The 21723-nt window shown below is 36.1% G+C and overlaps 1 protein-coding gene across 5 annotated transcripts in view; it reads left to right on the top strand.

Annotated features, from left to right (window-relative positions):
• The window catches only part of ASPP (Ankyrin-repeat, SH3-domain, and Proline-rich-region containing Protein), a 645170-nt gene that overhangs the window by 382287 nt on the left and 241160 nt on the right, over positions 1-21723 (top strand). The window contains exon 2 of one of the 5 annotated variants that reach the window (XM_023158286.2): positions 2349-2616. The exons of the other annotated variants lie outside the window; for them this stretch is intronic. Within the exon in view, the coding sequence (XP_023014054.2) occupies positions 2413-2616 (204 nt within the window). The 5' untranslated portion in view covers positions 2349-2412. The remainder of the gene's footprint in view (positions 1-2348; positions 2617-21723) is intronic. 5 annotated transcript variants of the gene reach the window in all.

The following is a 21723-nucleotide window of genomic DNA, read 5'->3' as shown; positions in this document are numbered from 1 at the left end:
ACATGCAACTCATCTCTTCTCTCTTCTGTATTGATATTACAGAAGATGGCACTGTAGAGTCGAACCCAGAGAATCGTGCAGGAACTTGTTCACTGCCAATGAAATTTTAACAATCATCGCACTTTTATTCCTAGAGACGGTTTGCCTTATTTATAAACATAATTCGGAATTCAACTTTGATTCTACTCCTCATGCTACTCGTAATAGCAATTATACCTTTATAGCAGGGGAGCACACGATGCAAAATGGGGATTTACTCGAGCGTCATTGAGACATATTAGGTTGCAAAGTTTAGATGATAAGAAGAAAAAAATGTTATATAATATATACCTTTTCATCGGTGGGGGAAGCGGCTATAGATTTTTAAATATGTAAAAAATACTGTTGCATGAACATACTCGAGCGCGTCAGATATTTACAGCATCAATGTCCTACGTATTTTTAATTATGTTGGTATGTTAATCTGATCGTTTGCATGATGTGGGTGGTTACGTAAGGGTTAAAAGTGAAAAAAAAATTAATCGAGCGCGTCAGATTTTCTAAGGGGGTGTTGAGAGCAAAAAAAAAACCCGCATTCAATAATCTGACGATTTCGATCTGACGCAAACTCGCGGCCATTATTATAATGTGCAACAAAAATTAGCCTGAAATACTCAAGCGCGTCAGATAATGATATATATGGTTCATCTTCATGTTTTAGATATGCTGTCTCATAATCTGACGATTATCAAGAGACATTCGCTTCATCTGACAAAAACAATATTTTTTTTCAATTTTCTTTTATTCATTGAACTTGATTAATTAAGAAACTCAGGAAATAGCAAACAAATAAATAAGTGTATGTTTTTTAAGAAGAATACTTGTAATTATAAAAAATAATTAAAAAAATGCTCAAAAAAATTTAATTTTTCATTATCAATTGATTAATTAATGAAGAAGAGAGAAATGAAACTTTCTATGTTTTTTTACGACTTTTATTTGTAACTAACATTACTGCAGTTTCGTTCTATAAGGACATTTTCAAACTTATATATTGTACAAGTTTGAACCACGTAGTATATCCATCTATTAATTGATGAATTATTGATCATCTTCATCACGAACAAGTCTCTGTGATCAGCTGTGATGGCGTCATGGTAACAGAATTCAGAGTGGGGCGGAGTGAGAGAGTAATAGATAGAGAAAAAGTAAATAGAGAATAGAGGAATAGAAACTCGGAGAGGGAAATATAGGTATCACACAGCTGCACGCATTTAACTTTATCGACGAATTTTCGTTATTTCGGCTTACAGAAATCGTCAGATTATATATTTTTCGTTATCCTTGAATTATTTCCTTCAAATTGAAAAAAATAGCTACGCTCGTGAATATCGAGATGACGTTATTTTTTTACAACTTTGCTGCCCTCCCCTTTCTTTACGTCACTCTCAAATTGTCAGATTACTGGAATATACACTTTTTAGCAGGTATTTAACTCACCCTACCTTAATCTGACGAGCTCGAGAATTTCTGATGATCAATTTTTTTTTACTAATCTGATCCTTTATCCCTCACAGGCGGCCTTATATATGGGGCTCATATTTGATGGGGGTACTTAACCGGGTACAAGGTACCCCTGTATATTAATTAATCTGCCGCGCTTTAGTAAATTTCGAAATCCCCGCTTGGGGATTATTAGACTTCCCCTCCTAACTTCAAGGATTCCATATACTGTAATGGTGGTAAGTTGTTCAATCGTTTAGCGTCAGAAATGAGATCTGCAAATCTGAGCAACATTCATTTCAAAAAGGCGGTGAAGAACCTACTTGTTGATAGACCCTGTTATAGTTTGGAAGAGTATTTTAGCGAATTCTTTTAACAATGAATCAACAATTTTTTATTTGTACTATCACTTTATACCTGGTGGTGTTTCATCTATAGCTTTTTGAATCTTTTTTTTATATCTACATTTATACTTTTTTGGAACTTTTTCTATATCTATATTGCATTTCTTGGACTTTGTCAATAAGATGCAAATCTTGGAACAATAAAGTATATTTTGATTTGATTAATTTGATTTGAATAGAGTCGCTCAGGAGGACTCTCGTGTTCATAGACACGTCCTGTTCTCTCGACCAACATTTCAATCACACCTCTTTTCCATAGAAAATTTTTATTAAAATACCCTAGAACACTATTTTCACTGTTGGAGAAAACCTCTTTGAAGTCTCAACAAACAAACAAGGTATTGAAATTTTCAGTCAGCTGTAATCAATTGTTACAAGACATATTTCCATCCCGACGAAAAAATGATAAATTGCCGCTGAAGTGTCTCCTAAACAGTTTTCTATTTTTTAATTTTTCATTAGTGTGATGCCAGGGCGGTAATGCATACTTGATGTAGTCTTCGATCTCCTGATCGACGATAAAAACATGGAGAGCAGTTCGAAAGTAATTTATGAGACTGTACGTGATAATGATAAACTGAGTGACGCATTGTTGAATGAGGACGTTGACGATAATTCGATAGTGTACAAAAAATGTGAAAAAAGTCTGAATTGTGACTTCAGTGTCCTAGTGGATATTAGCCAAGCGGCCAAGTTACATAGGGCTCTGAAATGGGCTGGATTGAAATTGGTAAGTTTTTGAGTGATTCTCTGAATCGTGAGTTCAGATCATTTAAAAGTTGTTCCAGTGTTTCGAAATGTACAGAATTGTAATGAAGCACATTTAAAATATTCAGCCTCTATAACCAATCATATACAGGGCTTTTCATGATGAGCGTTAATTAGCCGTTTCTGACAAACTATTTAACGGATCAACCTGAAAATTTCACAGTATGCATGAATCAATATGACGCACATGTCTAAAATATTTCAGACGAAGCGGCGTTGTCGCTTCTACTATAAAGTAGCGGCTTCTTTGATTTTGCAAATGGAACACCCCGTATATAATATCATATTATGATTCACTATCACTTTATCAACAAATTCATATACTATTTCTCTATACCTATCTATTACCGTTTGGAAGATATAAATTAAATTCGATATTTTTTTTACCAAACATGAACTTTTATAAATGCTGATAATCTTGAACTCTCTTGCACTTAAACGATCAAATTTGAAATGGAGTGGAGTGATACTACGAGGATCTTCACTCCGAGTCATATTTTCATTTGCCTCATACAGGGTCTTCAAAAAATGCAGATACTTTGATCTCGTGAAAAAATGAGTGGAACTCAATTTTTTCAAATGGAACACCCTGTATATTTCAACAGATTTGAGCTCTACATCCAATTTCAGATTAACTTTGTTCAGATAATACTATTTCTATTTTGAACCGTTTTCGAGATAAATTGTTTCAAACGGAAATTGACATGGTTTCTTTGTTCATCACTCATTTTTGTAAAACAGATTCCGTTTGATGTTTCTCAATTAGTCACAGATAATACAATGAAAAGATAATTATTAAAATACTCCTCAACCATCGAATGAAACTTCTCTTCAAACAATAGTTTTATTAACGCTGAAACACGAACTGAAAATAATAAACCCATAAATCAATGAGTTAATTTAATCGTCAGTGTATTTCAGAATATGTTCAAAGACATCTCCACCTCTACTTAAACAAACATGTGATCTTTTCAAAAGATTGTCATGTGTAGCGCTTCTGATCAAGTCTGGAGTCAAACTATTGAAAGCAGTTGTAAATCTCTATTTCATATCTTCCATTGTTGTTATTGGAGTAGAATGAACCATATTTTTATTGAAACCCCACACGAAATAATCTAATGGATTGCCATATGGTGTTCTAGGAGGCCAACGAAAAGGTCCATTATTACCAATCCATCTGTCTTCGAAGATTTCGGTTAAAGCTTCGCTGACTGAATGAGAATTATGGGGTGGAGCACCATCCATTCGGTACCATACACGTTTTCTTCCTGGTCTATTATTTAAAATCATTTGAATTCCATTCTTCAGTAAATCTTCATATTTTGATGCATTCAAATTATCATAATAAAACTCGATATAAAAAATTGACTCATTCTTTATGGCACAAAATACATTGAATTGCCATCTTTCTTGAAAACCCCTTTGGCGGACAACATGGGGATTTTCTGGCGCCCAATAATGACTGTTGTGTCTATTGAGAACTCCATTTTTTTGTGAACTTGGCCTCATCTGTCCATATGATATTGTCAAGGAAATGTTCGTCCTCTTGAGTCTTGACAAGCAACCATTCAAAGAATTCCACTCTACAAGGTAAATCAGTCTATTTCAAATGTTGGACACAGTAGAACTTATAGGGATGCCATTCATGCTTATTAAGAATTCGACAAATTGTCACGTAGGGTATACCTATCTCCCTTTCAGCCTCGTGCAGAGAAGCATTTGGAAATGCATGAAAGTATCCCAAAACTGTTATACCATTGTCATCATCATTCACTTTAGTCTTCTTACGAATGATTTTTGGACGGAAGGTTCTATTCAATCCACAGTTTTTTAGTAGTCGATTCATCACATTATTATTCGGCTTCGGAAGTTGTGGATATCTTTCATGAAATACTCGGCATGTTCTACTTGCAATTCTATTGCACTCACCATAAATTATTAATGAAGTCATGAAATCTTCATTACTGTAACCTAATCTTGACATTATTCTATTATAATCGGTAGCTCAGTCAATCAGTCAAAACCACCAACGAAAGTCTGACGTTAAATAATTGGTTTATTTATTTTTCCATAAGATATTTTGCATAAGATATTTTGCATAAGATACTTTGACTGAACCACATGGCCTCAATCCAAAAATGTATTTTCTTGGCTATAAGCCTATTTTGTTTTATATAATTCAAATATTTCAATGTACAATTCACTTATCTTGATACTTCCTGTTGCCTGACAAGTGAGCACTGGTGATGACGAAAGTCGAAAGCGCTTTGCAAGAATTTTAAAATATTATACACTTTAATACAAAACCTCTTCGATTCATTAATTCAAATAAGTGTATTCAGCTTTTCCAAATCCTTTCTTATATTTATACTTATGTTAACCAATGGAAAAAAATTTTACTCTAATTACAACTTCAGAGATGTATATACGTGGCATACTTATTCATATAATGACGATTACAACTTTTACAACTTTTTGACTCGTCGTATCTCAGAAACGGTGGCTCTAAGAAAAAAAAGTATCGATACATTTTCCATAGAGAATTTTATGATGTACAATTTTTTATCTGAGGTTATTCTATGATAAAACTCACTCTTTTCCTGAAAATCGCAAAAAACCAATTTTTTTCGAGACTTTTGACCTTTGACCTCGAATACATTTTTTTCCAGGCATTGCAATCATTCGGAATTTTAAAATTTTATTTCTAACTATGTTTTGAACAATTACACGCATTTGCAGCTTGTTGTAAATGTATGTACCTTCACTCTTATTTTTTACTCTTATTTGACCGGACTAAAAGAACAGACGATTTAATGATGATTCGGTTTGGAAATGAGAGTCGACCTCATCAGGTCATTTGTAATTTGTTTGGAGAAACACCCATCAGCAAATTCACAATGGACTCGCTCTTTTTTGTAGATTCGGGGGAAATTCTATGGAAATATCCTGGCCGCTTCCACCCGCCCTTCCAATTGTAAAAATCCATTTTCAACCTTCAAAGAGGTCGGTTCACATGCTGGTCAAACTTTCTGATGAGCACAAATATCGAATTATTGTATGTCTCGCATATAATTGATTTGACAATATTTCAAATGGAAATCAAATATGTGAGATCAATATTTCAATGCCTGCAAAATTATTTTGAATTTCTTGATGATACTTGTCTCAATGGGGTGATGTGCAATAAAGAACGGCTCTTGCTGTACTCATTTTCGTTTTATCTCTAATCCTCTTGATTAAACAGATAAAAGATATTAAAAAACTTCGGGGGCTTTTAATTAGTTTTCATTGTTTCTAGAAGATATTAGCATGTTTTTGAATATAAAGTATTTCAGTCCCCCTTTTGAGAAAAAGTTTCGACTATATCGTTATTTCAATTCAACAAAACTTTAATGAAATTTGTATTGTTATGAAAACTAATCTCTGCTGATTCATTGTTGAACAATATTGGTATGTGTTTTGGGTTAAGTTATAGAGTTGAAAAAATGTTTGAAATTTTCTATAAATCAAATTTGCTATATTGATAACTCCATAGATGTATTTGTCAAGTCCGAGGAATTACCAACACCGTATGGAACATGTTTGACTCCAAATACTGAAAGTAAAATGGTTTTGGTGTGAAAATTGAGAATGACAAACACATGTGAGTGTATTGAAAATTCAAGATAAAGTAGTTGTTTTAGGTTGTGTTGAAGAAACATCTGGTGACGATCTGCACACTTTGTCTTTTTTTTCCTTATTTTTTCATTCCTGTATATGTAACTAGAGAAGTAGAAGAAGAGAAAATGTTTTTCATCAACAATAAGTCTTTACAAAAAATCTCTCCGATATAAAATGTGAATTATTAGCACACTCAGACACACCTACTACTACCTACCGAGTTTCTTCGTGTTAATATTACTATTTTAAAAATTATTATGTCTAATGGTTTTTGAAATACTAATATTAACACGAAAAATTAACTTTTCGGTGAGTAATTTAAATAAGAACTCATTATTTCTTGCAAAACTGAAACTATAATAATAGTATAAGTTTTGAGGGAGATTTGTTTATGAAAATTCATTTTTACAGAGCCCTGAAGAAGAATTTAATCAAATTCGAAACAATTGTTTTCAAGAATTGTTCAAGAAAAAATAGATCCTGTTACCCAACCAATCTTTCTTGAGAAATAATAAATTTGTCAGTGAAAAATATAATTTCTACTTTAAATTCTTTTCTCTACAACTTTTCCTACGCTAGAAGTGAAACCAGGCGGTTAATTTTCAATTTCTTTCAAGTCAGTTGATGATGGTTCATAGAGATATGACACAAACTGTATTTTTCTTCGTGAATGAAGTTTTACGTTTCCATTGAATTGCCTTATAAAAACTTCAGGTGCTCGATGTTGCATCTGAAAGGGTATAGGTCAAGTGGGAAATCGTTCATCCAACAGGAAACAGCTTCTTTCTACGTACAAATCGGCGTTTTGTTCAAATATTGGATTAGTCCCTCGGTCCTATTACTATTCGAGGTTAGCTGTTATGAAGGATCATCCAGGATATTGCGATTTTGCTGGGAAGCGGTGAACAAACAATTGAGGGATTTGTTGAAGAACAGCGAGAGAGGAAAATTTCCAATAATATATTTAACTCACCTAGAAAGGAGAATATCCAGGATTTCAATGGACTACTTTCATGTCTCTTCATTTTAAGACACGCTTCTTACTTACTTCTTCAAATAAAAATCATATACTGCAACATTTTCACTCAAAGATCAACATACAACAACTAATCGTTGTTATTGTTGTTGACCATTAAGAGAGTCATAGTTACGACCGCCTGGGGGGCCGGTTAGGCCCCCCAGACGCACCCTGGCGTTGGATGCGATCGGGTGTGGAGGGGTGGATTTTCGGGAAATCCTTGCGGGTACCGCCCCTCACCCCACACCAATAGGATTTCGCAGGACTTCCTCCCGCTCACCGAACCCGGAATTGCTTCCTTACATCTACTTAGTGTGGCTAACCAAGAGACAGGACCATCGGCAGCGTTCGACCGAACGTTCGTACAAGTTAACTAAGCTCTTCTTTTGCCAGAGAGTGCTCGCTTCGCACACCTGCCCCCGCCAACCATGCCAAATCAATTGGGAATATGGTCCCGGAAGTGGCCGGTCGGGGTCCTAAGCTCGGATACTAGTAGCTCCGTCCAACCGGGGTCCGACACCTCAAGCGTCTGCCTTGGTGCCCTCCAAGACTAGACTCGGATACTAGAGCCCGGAAGGACCGCGAGCCCCGACACCTCGAACGCTCGGTTGGTATTGATTTTTTTTTATTTATTTATTTAGAGACGCATGGACTTCTTGGGTCATTAGCGACTTGTTGATATATTACATACTAATGAAGATTCAGAGAGCATGTAATATACTGATATTCCTGAGAAGAGCTGATAGATTATTAATATCACAAGATATAGTGACCTGGACTTTTCTTCTGCTAGGGGTATTTTCCCAAGGAGACACTGATTGTTTCATTTCGCGTAGTTTTGACGGCAAACTTTTCCATTGAGATGGTCTACTGCTGACTGTTTGCCTGTGAAGAGATTTCAGATCCGTATGAACTACAAGTGACACTGTGTATGTCAGATACAGTTAGTAATAGCCTGTTTCGCTAATTGTCAGCTCTTCCATTAACAACTATGCCAGTGTGTGAAGGAATCCACATAAACTGGATGAAAATATGTTTTTGATGTAGTATGTGGAGAGACTGTTTTATGAGAAACAAGTTGGGATGATTGGTATCCAGTTGTATACTCAGCGAATCTGTAACAACTAAGCATTTTGAACTATTCTTTTCCTCCAAGTACTTTGATGATCTCCAGCATATATTTCCTGTGTGAATATTGTGCTTTCTTTTGGTAATTTGAATGAACAGCTGATGTCAGAGCTGATGAAAGCTGCCCCCACTTCCTCTTCCTTTTTAGATTGATAGGTGTATAATTAAAAGGAGTCTTTGTAGTGCTGAAGAAAATGATGAAATCTTGCATGGATCATCCCGGGGTTCCTTTTATCTTTATCGAGTTGTAGTAATCAGTATTCAATGTCGACTCTTGGGTTTATCCAGGGGGAAAAGATTGGGTCTATTGGGAATTGAGAAAGTACTTGGTTGTTGGAAAAAGAGACTGGGAAGATACTGCTTATATCTCTGGTAGATAGCAGAGTCGCCCTTTTTTTGCGAAAGTGGTTTTGTAACGTTGTGCTATCACATCGTGATGTACCAAGTATTGAACATGATGGAAGCTGCGTAAGTGACGGTCATGAGCTTCCTCCTTTTGGCTAAGGTTGGTTCGCCTGCTTTACAGTATTAACTTTCCGTTGGATACAATTTAATTCATTTCAGAAATGCAAGCAAATATTGTTTGTGAAGAATAATTTACTTTTCCGTCACCCCGTTTTGATACTGGATATTTTCTTCGAATTGGTGCTATGAGGCAAAATATGTTGACGCAACTGACGTCAGTATATCGAAGGGAGAAGAGGCAATCACCTGTCTAGATACAAAACACAATGTCAGTTTTGATTGATCTTTTCTTTTGGATTCCCGATAGATTATGGGGTGCTAATAGTGACACGGTGAATGTTTCATGTATACACTAGGTACCTACTGAATAACGGTACTTTATGAAATGAAGATGCAATGTATATCCAGGAATCTTTGTGCTATCGAATATACGATTTTCAGAAAAATTGTAAAAACCTACACGCCTCATGAAGTAAACTAATCAAGTATCTAACCCCGTGTTAGGATTAACACGTTAAAAGGTAAGACCTCGTTAGTCCTTAGCTCGCACAAGTTTCAACTTCTGAGAGTTGTCGTTCATAGGGTTCTCGATACTTACCGTGACCTCTTGAACGAAGGTTGACCTAATAAACCTTTCATTCGGTTTTAACTCAGGTTGCAACAGAAGTTCGTCTGATGTTCCGATTAGATAGAGTTTTAATAAATCAGAAAGTTGTAATGAAGTATTGGTGAGTAGGACTAATTCCAAAATATTGGAATTGAATGGTTAGATTAGGTCCAAAGCGAGTGGGTCTATTCGACCCTCCACCGCAACCCGCAAGGGTTTATTGTGGCACCATCATCAGACTCATTTTACGTCGGCGGCTCTAATTCTTCAACATGATTGTTCAGATTTCAATTATTTTTTAGAGATCCAGAGTGAAAATCGCTTTTCTACGGCTTCATAATGACGTCTTAGATTTATACAATGAGCTATGAAGACTGTGGCAAAAAATGTCTTAACTGAACGGATTAATAAAACTTGTAGACTAGAAAAATTGATTTTTCAGCCTGACATTAGACATGTAAAAGTTTTTGAAAATATGGTGAGAGAACTATGAAAATTATTCTCTTCAAAATCATAGATAATCGCTGATGTATGACTTTCAGTGAGAGAATGAAAGGAGAAATGTGAAATGCAAGAAAGTTTTTTAATTGACTAATTGTTTTAAATCATGAATAATCAATATCAAAAGAATCCAATGTAAACGTTTTTTCTGAACTCTGATAAAAAATGTAAAAGATAAGAATAATTTGATTAGATTCAATTTCACTGTGTCTTTTAATTGTCAGTACTGTTCCATGAAGTATGGATCATTGAAACTATTCATTATAGCATTCATTTATAAAAGCATGAATTCATTTGTGAGATGGAGAAAAGCATGTGAGATGCTAGTGGAGATGTATCACTGTTAGATTTTATCCCGTCCGTTCCAGCCGTAACATTACATATTCACGGTTACGTTACAAGTCATTCAAAAAAATGATACGTGTACGAGTTGAGATGAAGAAAATATTTGCATAACTCCATAGTTTAAAATGTTTAAGTTAAATTCTACATGGATCAGGAGATCCAGAGGCAAGCCTGCGGAACCGTTTGATAATTAATATCTACCCTAATTACAAAATCATCACAACAAGCGGTGTAGCGCGTAATTAAAAATCTCTGTATTTATTTCCCCGGCGTTATAGCCTTCAGAGAGTGTTGAGTTAGCCTAATGTAACAAAGTAATAATAGCGTCCGTGTATACAGGGAGTTTCTGGAAAACGAATTTGTAACAGATTGTTCTCATAGATCCATCAATATTTTGTGGGTTAAACTAAACACATGGTAGAAGGTATAGCCGACCCTTCCGATGCCCATTTTTCACGTCAGTAGTCTAATGAAAAATGTCTTTCTACTCATGAATGCTCTTTTCAGTAACTGTGTTATTTTTAAATGTGGAGGGAGAAGTGAAATTTCCAGAAAGCTACAAATTATAAAGTTACAATTAACATCAAGATCGTTAATATTACTCAGTCATAGTTATGAACTGAGCAGAGTAGTTTCGCAGAGTTTTACCCCAAGCTTCGAACTCTTTTCAGGTTTTGTATTTGAACCAGAATCATAAAAATTGAATGTTGCCGTAAGAAATAATGGATATGTATGAGAGCATAGGCTTTCACGGAGTCAAAATTGAATCATACTATGAACTTGGTTGCAGACCTTGGTGTCCTTACTAGTCTCAGAAATATTTTTGAAATTGCTGACATTTCTGTTACGAACATTTTCCTATGTTGAAATATTTATATCATTGATTCAATCGATCAATACTCAATATTTATTTATTTATTTGTTCAGAAAATAAATCCAACAGGTCACAATGGACACCAATATGTCTTGGTACAATCATGTCACTGCAATTGCAAAGACTGCGTCTCAGAAACTTAGAACACTGTTCTGAACCAGAAAGCTGTACACACCTTAGCAACTTTTGATGCTTTATGAAGCTCAGATCAGACCTTCTTTGGAGTATTTTTCTCATGTATGGAGCTCCGCCCTTAAACATACCCTGGAGCTGCTGGATTCCATCCAGAAAAGAGTCATCCGCCTGATTGGAAATAGTCTGGAACAACGAAGAAAATTTGAAGATTTATCTCTCTTCTATAGATACTTTCACGGGAAGTGGTCAAGTAACCTGGCGCATTTGCTTCCAGCAAGAGCGGCACATATCAGAAATATGCGACGGAGTGTGGCTGCTCATCGTTTCGAGGGTCAACTTAGTACACCAAGAATTTCACTGTTTAAGAACTCTTTCATTTGGGGAACGGTGTTTATGTGGAATAAACTTCCTGAGACTGTTTTTCCCAATGGATTTGATTTCCAGCGATTCAAATCCAATGTGAATCACTACTTTCGCACAGGCACCGCTCTGAGAGGTCCTTAAGGATTTTCCTGTAATGCTTGTGTTTTGCCCTAAAAAAAAGACGCAATGTCAGGAGTACATAATACAAAATTAAAAGCTTATATTAGTCCTGGAAAACAAAATTTGAAACATAACACGAAATCTACATTAACATTTTATACCATGTAACATTATAACATATGAGCTTCAGTTTCAAATCAGTTACGTAGTGCATTATACAGGGTGTAACTGAATAAGTGTAAAACATTCAAGGAGGTGATTCCTCATCGAAAAAAGATAGGATATTTCATATGAAGAAATTTCAATGGAGCATCCCTTGTTAAGATACAGCCCCTTAAAGGGGGTACATAAAATTTGTATAACAATTTTTTTCACAAGCACTAAAAAAGTTACAATATTGAAATCAACCTGACGTTTTGAACTACCAAAAAGACACTCAGCCAGAAATTTATTTGGTTCACCCCATGGTTGTAAGGGGTGGAAAACGCAACCCCTAAAATTTATTTCCAATGTAACTTTTTGTCTTATTATTTGTTTACCATTTAAAAATTTACTTTCGATAGCCTGTTTCATTCTCCTGCGTTCTTTTGTCGAATGAACCGAGAAGTACGAACACCACAGCTTGAGGAAGCAGTACTTAATTTGATTGAAGAGCAACCTACTACCAGTACTAGAAAGATTGCTTTCCAGCTAAATGTTGATCATATGACGGTATTTCAAATTTTGAAGGAACAACCCTTATACCCTTACCATGTGCAACGAGTACAGGCACTGTTACCGCGAGACTTTGAACCGTCTTGAATTTTGCAATTGGATGCTGGAAATGATTAGAACAAATTGTGACTTTCTGAAGACGATAGAATTCACAGACGAATGTAGTTTTTCTCGGGACAAGATTATTAATTTTCATAATTACCACATATGAGCTGATGAAAACCCTCACGCTATTGTCGAAACTAACCATCAAGAACAGTTTTCTCTTAACGTGTGGCTCGGAGTTATTGGGGATGATTTAATTGGGCCTCATTTTCTACTTCCTCGATTAAATGGTGAGGCATACGTTCAATTTTTAAGAGAAGTGCATGCAGTACTGCTGGAGGAAGTTCCTTTGGGCGTCAGAAGGGATATGCTTTTTATGCATGATAGGTCGAGGAGGACCACAGAACTGACCCGCTCGATCCCCGGATCTCAATCCTCTCGATTTCTCTATTTGGGGCCATTCACAACATTTGGTTCATCGTACTCTTGTTCGCGATGTAGAGGACTTAAAAAACCCCATCATCGATGCGTGCAGGGTAATCAGAGAGACTCCAGGAATATTTGAACGATTACGTGGCTCAATGCGCCGACGTCTAGACGCATGCGTAATGTCTCAAGGTAGACATATTGAACTTTTACTATGATTTCTACATGTTATGTGTTCTGTTATTAATACAATAATACAAGAAGATAAAACGTTCAGTTTTATCTTCTTATTTGTTCTTTCATACGGTTAGATAGTACAGCCTGCTATCGAAAGCGCTCGTATATAATAATCATTTATAATATGAAGCTTTAATAACTTCTATTTATTATATGCGAGGGCTTTCGATTGCGGACTGTACTATTATCTTCATGGCTCCACCCAAATCGAACATTTTTTCTTCTTGTTTGTTTTTTCATACGGTTGGAACGCCTTAGTGCTGAAATTTGTCCTCTCCTCTTATCCGGATATCATCAGGTAATATCCTTTGTGTTGGTATTTCTCTAGGTTCATTGTTTCTAGGAATGTGTATTGTTTTGTGGAGTAAATTGAGTGTTAGGTCTTGTTGTGTTTTGATTTGTATTTGTTCCTCGATAAGTGAATTATGTCTTTTGAATTTATGGATGTTTAGGTTTTCCCAGATGTTCATACGGTTTCCTTTATTGACTTGGTTTATGAGTTTGATGTTTTCTGGTGGGGAAAAGTATATTTGTTTTGTATGGCATATATTGCGAGGTTTGATTTATATGTTAGTGGATTTATGCATGCGTTTTTGTGCTCGTCGTACCTTTGGATCAGTTTTTTCTTGGTTTGGCCAATATAGAATTTGTTGCAGTCCGATCATTGTATGATGTACACTCCGTTTAGGTTTTTGTCTTTTTGACATGTCTAATATCATCATGATCTGGAAGATGAATGAATAGATACTACTACTTCTACTACAGTCACCACTAGGGAAGTTCGTTTTTCCGAGACTTCGTTATAGCTCGTTAGACAGCGATTCACGTCATAAGTGCATCTTCGAGAAAACATCTTCTTTAGCGTTACGCCCTCTTCGAATAATTTTCAGTTAATTAAATTCCTTTTCCACCTTTCCACCTCCACGTCTACTAAATGTCCCATTAATTTTACTCAGAAGAATTTTATACGTCATACATTTTCCGCTCTGAGAGGATCTTCACAACCCTTCCTACAGTTAGGTATGCATAGTCACTCGCCTGGGATAATATTTTATTTGAAATATTTGCACTATAACTGTCTCCGCATTCGTTCGTAGGAAAATGATATAGTAGTGGAATTCCCATCTGGAGGAACAGCGGCGTAGCTAAATCCTGCCCTTTCAAGCAATGGAATGCTCCAAAACATTATCATGCATAGTGCACGTTATCTCCCAGACAAGGCTGCTTGCACAGAGCCGCACTAAGGAGCAACCTATTTTTTTTATAATATGCTACTGGGTATGGAAAAATTATTCGTAGTTTAACTAATGAAGAAATCAAAAACAATTTTGTGTATCCAACATTAATTGAACTACAATAAAAGGGGTCATTTTATTTCAACAGGTGTTAATAATTTTTTCATTTCGGAATGACGTTTTAGCATTTAAATTGAAACAATTATAACAAAATAACTCTTTTTTATTTCAGCAGATGTTAACAGTTTTTTTTATTTAAAAATGACGTTTTTTCGTTAAAATTGAAACAATTATAATAAAACAAATCCTTTTGTTATTTAAGACCGATGCTGAAGAGCTGCTACTAAAAGAATCATTTTTAAGATTGATTACCAACGGATTTCAAATGTGCAGTTACTGATATTTCTTAAAACCACCAGATTATTGAAAACAGTGTTTTTTCTGAGTTTCTATACATCGACAATGGTCTGAAATTTTAATGAACATGTCAAAAACTTGAATAAAAATTGTCCTCTGGTTGTTATGCTGTGAAAATTGCTGCAAACGAACTAGGATTCCCAACCGCAAAGACAGTATACTACTCCTTGATAGAGTCACATTTGCAATAGGGTATCTCATTCTGAGAAGTGTGCAGTGGTAATGTTCTTCAGAGTGTTTTTGTCTTACCCCTGCCCTGAGATACCTCTTTAGACAAGGCTCAGGGTGTGGAGTGTACTCCAGATCACTAATCCTAAGAATTAAGTTAGGAATGGGAAGAAATACCAGCGTGGTCCAAACAGAACTGGCTGGTATCTCAATCACCACAAAAGAAATAACCAGGAAAGGAATTTCTGGCAAAAAGATAACAATCTGCACTTACAGCAGACAAGCCCTATTAGCCTTGACTAGACAACGTATAACCTCAGGGCTGGTACTAGAGTGTCACCAAGATTTAGCCAAAGCCTCGGAAGATAATAACATTACCCTGAGGTGGGTTAAAGGGCACGACAGGAGTGAAGGTAATCGCATTGCTTACTCTTTAGCCAAGGAAGCGGCTGAACTAAGAATTTTAGGACCCAGTGGCACCTACGGCCTGATGACTTCGACAATTCCGGAACTAGTCAAATGTTACACCCATGCTCAATCTTTAAAGAGATGGGATGATATCAAAGGATGTAACCTTGCCAGGATCACCTTGGGCGACTCTGGGAAGCTGGCGCCGAAGAAATATCTGGCGATGACCAGGAAAAATCTACGCCTTACAGTAGGATTTCTGACTGGCCACTGTCAGCTAAGGAAACACCTACATAATATGAGGCTAGTGGACACACCTCTATGCAGGATGTGTGAACAGGAAGATGAGACTGTCAGGCATGTCCTGTGCGAGTGCCCGGAGTTATCGTCAATAAGAGAGTGTGTGTTCGGCGAGTCTTGGCCTACACCTGTCGATATAAATGAGATGTCTCCCAGCGACCTGTCCACCTTCCTGGAAAGGACAGCATGGACGATGACCTAGGAGGACAACTCCTCGGGATGATGTACAATGGGTCACATGTGGCCTAAGTGCGTGGGCTTACACTCACCCTCCTTGCTCTACAGATACCTCTTTAGACTAAAATTTCGCGATTCGTTCTTGTTTCACTCCAAGCACGGTAGTGTCTATTTTTTTACTTGTAACGTTGTGTCTTAGAAATAATCACAAACAAAATTTCATTACAGGGAATAGATACCCCACCCTTCAAAGTAACCATCTCAAACTACCAATACTATCTTTCACTCTCGTTAAGGATTCTATTATATGAAACGGCTGCAAAATGTACAACCACCTTCCAAATAGTATTAATGAGAAACCACCCAACGCCAGATTCAAAATAGCACTGAAAAGAGTAGTTTCCGATAGAACCTATTATAGTTTAAAATCAGTTTTTTCGTTAATCAGTTGTCGCCCCCATACGAACGACAACTCTCAGAAGTTGAGAAACTTGTGCGAGCTAAGGATTAACGGGGTCTCACCTTTTAACGTGTGCTTTCTAGTTAGGAAGAATATTATGTGAAATTGATCACGGTGGTAGTGCGCCCGACTCACGATCGGAAGGCCGTGGGTTCGATCTCCGCCTCGACCAGATATTTTTCTTCAGAGAATTTATCTGGTTGAATCTGGGATAAAAGGTAAGACCTCGTTAGTCCTTAGCTCGCATAAGTTTCTCAACTTCTGAGAGTTGTCGTTCGTATGGGGGCGACAGCTGAATAACGGAAAAACAGTCAGAAACAGACAAATTTTAAACAGAATAGAATGATAAGTACCAAAATTATACACTTTCTATACACCTATATACACTTTTCATGCACTATACACCTTCTATGATTTGTTATATTTTGAATTTCAAATAAGTGACCGTTTTTATTTAATTAAATTTTATGGTAGTGACTAATTTTATACATTTACATTCACATATACATTACACATATACACGCTTTGTCAACAAGATGTTGTACTTTAATATTAAAGCATTTTTTGATTGATTGATTGACAGTCATGGATTTCTTTGATGGTTCGATGAATTTTGTTTCAATTAAAAGTTCCACCTCTTGTGTGAACTACAGAAAATAACAGAATTTTTTTGATTGAACGTTTCATCTTAATTTTTCTGAAAGGAAATGTGTTCAGCACTGTGGAGTAGAAAATATCATTTGATAGAGTACTCTCCAGGATGAATGTAAAACTTGAAGTGGGTGTATGGCACTCTGAAAAATCAACTACAGCGACACCAAGTACGCTGATATTTCAAGAGTTCTTGTATCCTACAAGATTCTGATAGGTATCTATTTCATTTCTCGAGTAAGATTTGCTTTTTCCATAGCGGAGCTTTTCGGCGTTATTGCTTGTTAGCAAAATCCCTTTCAATTTAAAGAGAGGACGATATCCTGAAAACATTTTGCAATCTACGAATGACGACATTAGAACTGAGAAATTCAGATGTGTAATATAGGATGAAAATAATAATAATACTTCATTTTCTTAGTGTCATACAGAAACATGTATAGATTTTTTTTCAAAAACCAGTGACTAATTGAATATATCAATTGAGTATTTTGAATGGGCTAGCACAATAACTTCTATTATTTCATATCGAGTGCATTCATTTTATTTTTCAATAAAGCACGTTGATCAGAGTTTTTAATTTCCAGTTTTTGAAATCGAGGGTGGTAAACCTCGGCAGTCATTTTGAAAATAAGGGTGTGATTGTTCATCTCGTGACTATAAAAATTTTGTGAAGGGCTTTTATAGATGATAATAACTTTTTTTTTTCATTTCTTAGGGTCCCAAAATGTGAGTTTCATATGCAACTGATTCCTCATCTTTTATTGAATTATTAATTGGCACGTTAAATAATATTTAACAGATAGAAAATGAATCACAAAAATTGTAGAGTCACTTAACTTTAGTAATTCTAATTGTTATTACTGAATAAATAATGGTAAACGATGTCGATAAAATATTGGATATGTTCTACAATTCTCTTGATCATTGGCATATGTATCATTTACTTAAAAAGGAATTTAAATAATTTCCATTCATTTTGAAATGCATGTTGCGTTTGGCTGTAGCTAGAGGGTTTAACAAGAATGCAAATGATTGTTTGGTATTGATAGTTTCAATATCAATTCGTTCAAATGAATAGCTGCAAATTAATTTCAATTCTGATTGGTGAAGAGTATGTACGTACAATGTACATGCATTCCTAATGAAGCCATATTCAGTGGATAGAATTGTTTAACACAATAAATCAATACTTTTAGATTTATCAATGGTCATAAATTAAATGATGATGTGTTTTGAAAATAACTTGAATTTACTAGGGAAACCTCTCGTTTGTTTTTCTCCCACATATATTCACTAGATAATTTTGATTAAAAATGAATTTAGATCTAAGAACACGGACTGAACTTTTTCTTCTTTCTGTGATTTCCATTCTGCAAACTCCTTCTTTGATTATCTTTCATTATCCATGAAATCAATATATTGGAGTAGGAGATTTGAGCCGGTTCTAAGCCTCCCCCCACCACTATGACGTATTAATTGCTTTTTTATTGGTTGTTGTTTGGTGAAGTCAAGGTGATGTGACCTTGAAGGGTGTGGTGTATGGATCGTTCAGAAATTTTTTCCCGGTTCTAATACTCCCCCCACCAATATGACGTATTATTTGCTTTTTTTTTTGTTGTGCAGTGAAGTCAAGGCGTTGTGACCTTGAAGTGTCTGGTGCATGGATCGTTCAGATTTTTTTTTTCATATGAGATTTTGTGTGTGTATGTGTGTGTGTGTGTGTGTTAGAGAATGCACGGTACAGGGTTTCATCATGTGCTTGTTTGTCTATGTACAAACATACGTCTGCATACTTCGAAGATCCTCCAAGTAATGAATGCTCCATCGGTGTGAGGGCACCAAGTTAGTAGTGGAGTGACGTCACAGCAATAACCGTTCAACGGCTAGAGAGCGACATGTTCACTCCACGACGTGTGGCAGAGTAATGCGTATTCATCGGTCTGCTCTCACCTCCCTCGATGTAGTGAAGGATGTGACGTAACGCCCCAGACTCGCCATCAATGGTGACACGCAGGCGGGCGAGGACTGTGCTAACGTCTGTCTTCTCCGAGAGCGCAACGACAATTGCGCATCACCCTACCCTCGCTATTGATGGTGACACGGAGGCGGGCGAGGACTGTGCAAACGTCTGCCCTCTCCGAGAGCGCAACGATCACTGCTTGCTCGTGCCGGCAACTCGCATCAAATTGGGAGATGGGCTTGGCTGTGACGTCAGGCATCTCTAGCGGATGCATCGATGTGTCCTTACCTACCCTCACTCTCTACGGTGATGCGCAGGCGACGTGGATTATGGTATTTAAGAAGCGGGCGAGTGTTGGTTATGTCAGTTTCCATCGAGTGAGTTAGTGAGAACATATCATAGAAAATGTATTCTTGTGAATGTGGTAAATCTTTTACCCGTAGTGACAACCTTCGTCGTCATCAGCTCCAGAGTTGCCAAGGAGGGCCATCAGTGAAACGAGTGAGATTAGATGACGCTGCAGCACCTATGTACACATGTAATTGTTGTAATGTGATGATTCCATTGACTCAAGTGAATTCTCACAATAGAACTCTACAACATAAGAATAATACATGTGTTCAATTCAGTGATGGTGTTCAAATTATAAAGAGCGCCTTCAAACGTCGGATTGCGACATACAGGGTGCAGAGTTCCATTGTTTCCACCGATTACATGTTATTCTTTAATGAAATCAGGCAGAAAGTTATAGAATTATTGGAATCGGCCATCAGGGTTCACAAAATCATCAAAGTGAATATGGAAGTATTTGGGAGTTATATTCTACAAACACAAGACCTGAAGGAAACCAAATCATTTAATTCACAGAATAGAACAGTTGATCAATCTACTGATTTGAATTCCTTATTTGATGGATTTCGAAATGGGATTATCGCTCAAACTACAGAATTCCAGGAACGTGATTCAGGTAAACATTTCTACCAAGTTTTAATTGGATGGATTAGTAATATTGTTCTGTATTTAAGGTTGGACTTGTGAAAAAATCATGTTTCTGGAGTTGAACATTAATAAATACAGCCCGCTCAGTGGATGTTCATATGTGAAGCTGCCTGAATGTATTGAGCGTAGGAAGGCCGTGGTTAATGTCCGTAATGAAGATCAGCATTGTTTTGCATGGGCTATCACTTCAGCACTACATCCTGCAATCGATAGAACATCAGAAGTTTCATCGTATCCACATTTCAGTACAGTCATAGATGTAACAGGTATGAATTTTCCGGTAAAGTTGAAAGATATTGTGAAATTTGAAGACAAGAATGATATTTCAGTTAATGTGTACGGTTTAGAAAGTAAATTCGAGAAGGGTAAAATAATGTATGAAATAATTGGACCATTACGTTACTCTCAGAGAAGACTTAGAAGACATGTCAATTTGTTACTTATCACAGATGATTTCGGTAATAATCATTATTGTTGGATCAAAGATCTTTCAAGATTAGTTTCAAGCCAATTATCGGCTCATGAACATAAGAAATATTTTTGTGATGGCTGTTTATTATATTTTTCTAATGAACAATTACTATTACGTCATAAGATAAATGATTGTAATCACTTGAGTACTACAACACCATCAACCAATTTCAAAGTCAATAAATATGGGAAAACGGTACCTGAAAATATACTAACTTTTGAAAACTTTGAGAAACAAATGAAGGTACCATTTGTAGTGTATGCAGATTTTGAATCAGTACTGAAGCCAATTCAAACCACTAAACCAAATCCTGAATACTCGTATTCGATCAAGACATTCAAACATGAGCCTTATTCATTTGCTTATTTGATTAAATGTTCATACAATGATGATTTATCAAAATTTGTTTCGTATAGGGGTGTGGATGCAGCCCAAAAATTCGTTAGCAAAATCGAAGATGATTTGAAAAATATTTATGAAAATCATCTCAGGTTTCCTATTCCTATGGATGTACAAACTCCTGAGGAAGAGGAACAGTTTGCTTCTGCCACAAATTGTGGCATTTGTTCCAAACAATTTAATGATGGCGAAGTCAAAGTGAGGGATCATTGTCACCTCACAGGAAAAAAAAGGTCCCCTGCTGCTCATTCATCTTGTAATTTGAATTTTAAATTGCCAAATTTCATTCCTATAATTTTTCACAATCTCAGTGGATATGATTGTCATTTATTCATAAAGGAATTGTATAAAAACAAAGATAAAGTGGATGTCATCCCACAAACTAATGAAAAATATATATCTTTCACAAAACATCTCTTTACACACTCCTATACGGATAAAGATGGTAGGGTGAAGAAGAATTATTTGAAAATGAGATTCATTGATAGTTTCAGATTCATGCCTAGTTCTTTGGAGAATTTAGGTGCAAATTTAACATCTGATCAGTGTATCGAGATGCGCAAACATTTCCCACAAATTGAAAATTTCAATTTGATGAGAAAGAAAGGTGTATTTCCCTATAGTTTTGTTGATGACATCGAAAAACTGAATCATCCAAGACTTCCAACCAAAAATCAATTTTATGATAAACTCAATTGTGAACATATATCAGATAATGATTATGGGAGAGCTCAACTTGTTTGGAATTTATTCGAATGTCAGGATTTGGGTGAATACTCTGA

The sequence above is a fragment of the Leptinotarsa decemlineata genome, unplaced genomic scaffold, assembly GCF_025532065.1.
Source record: "Leptinotarsa decemlineata unplaced genomic scaffold, Ldec_3_MD MMD2_tig00026336_RagTag_RagTag, whole genome shotgun sequence".
Classification (NCBI taxonomy): Eukaryota; Metazoa; Arthropoda; class Insecta; order Coleoptera; family Chrysomelidae; genus Leptinotarsa; species Leptinotarsa decemlineata.
Note: the sequence above shows the minus strand (reverse complement) of the source record. Positions and strands in the feature narration are given on the sequence as shown.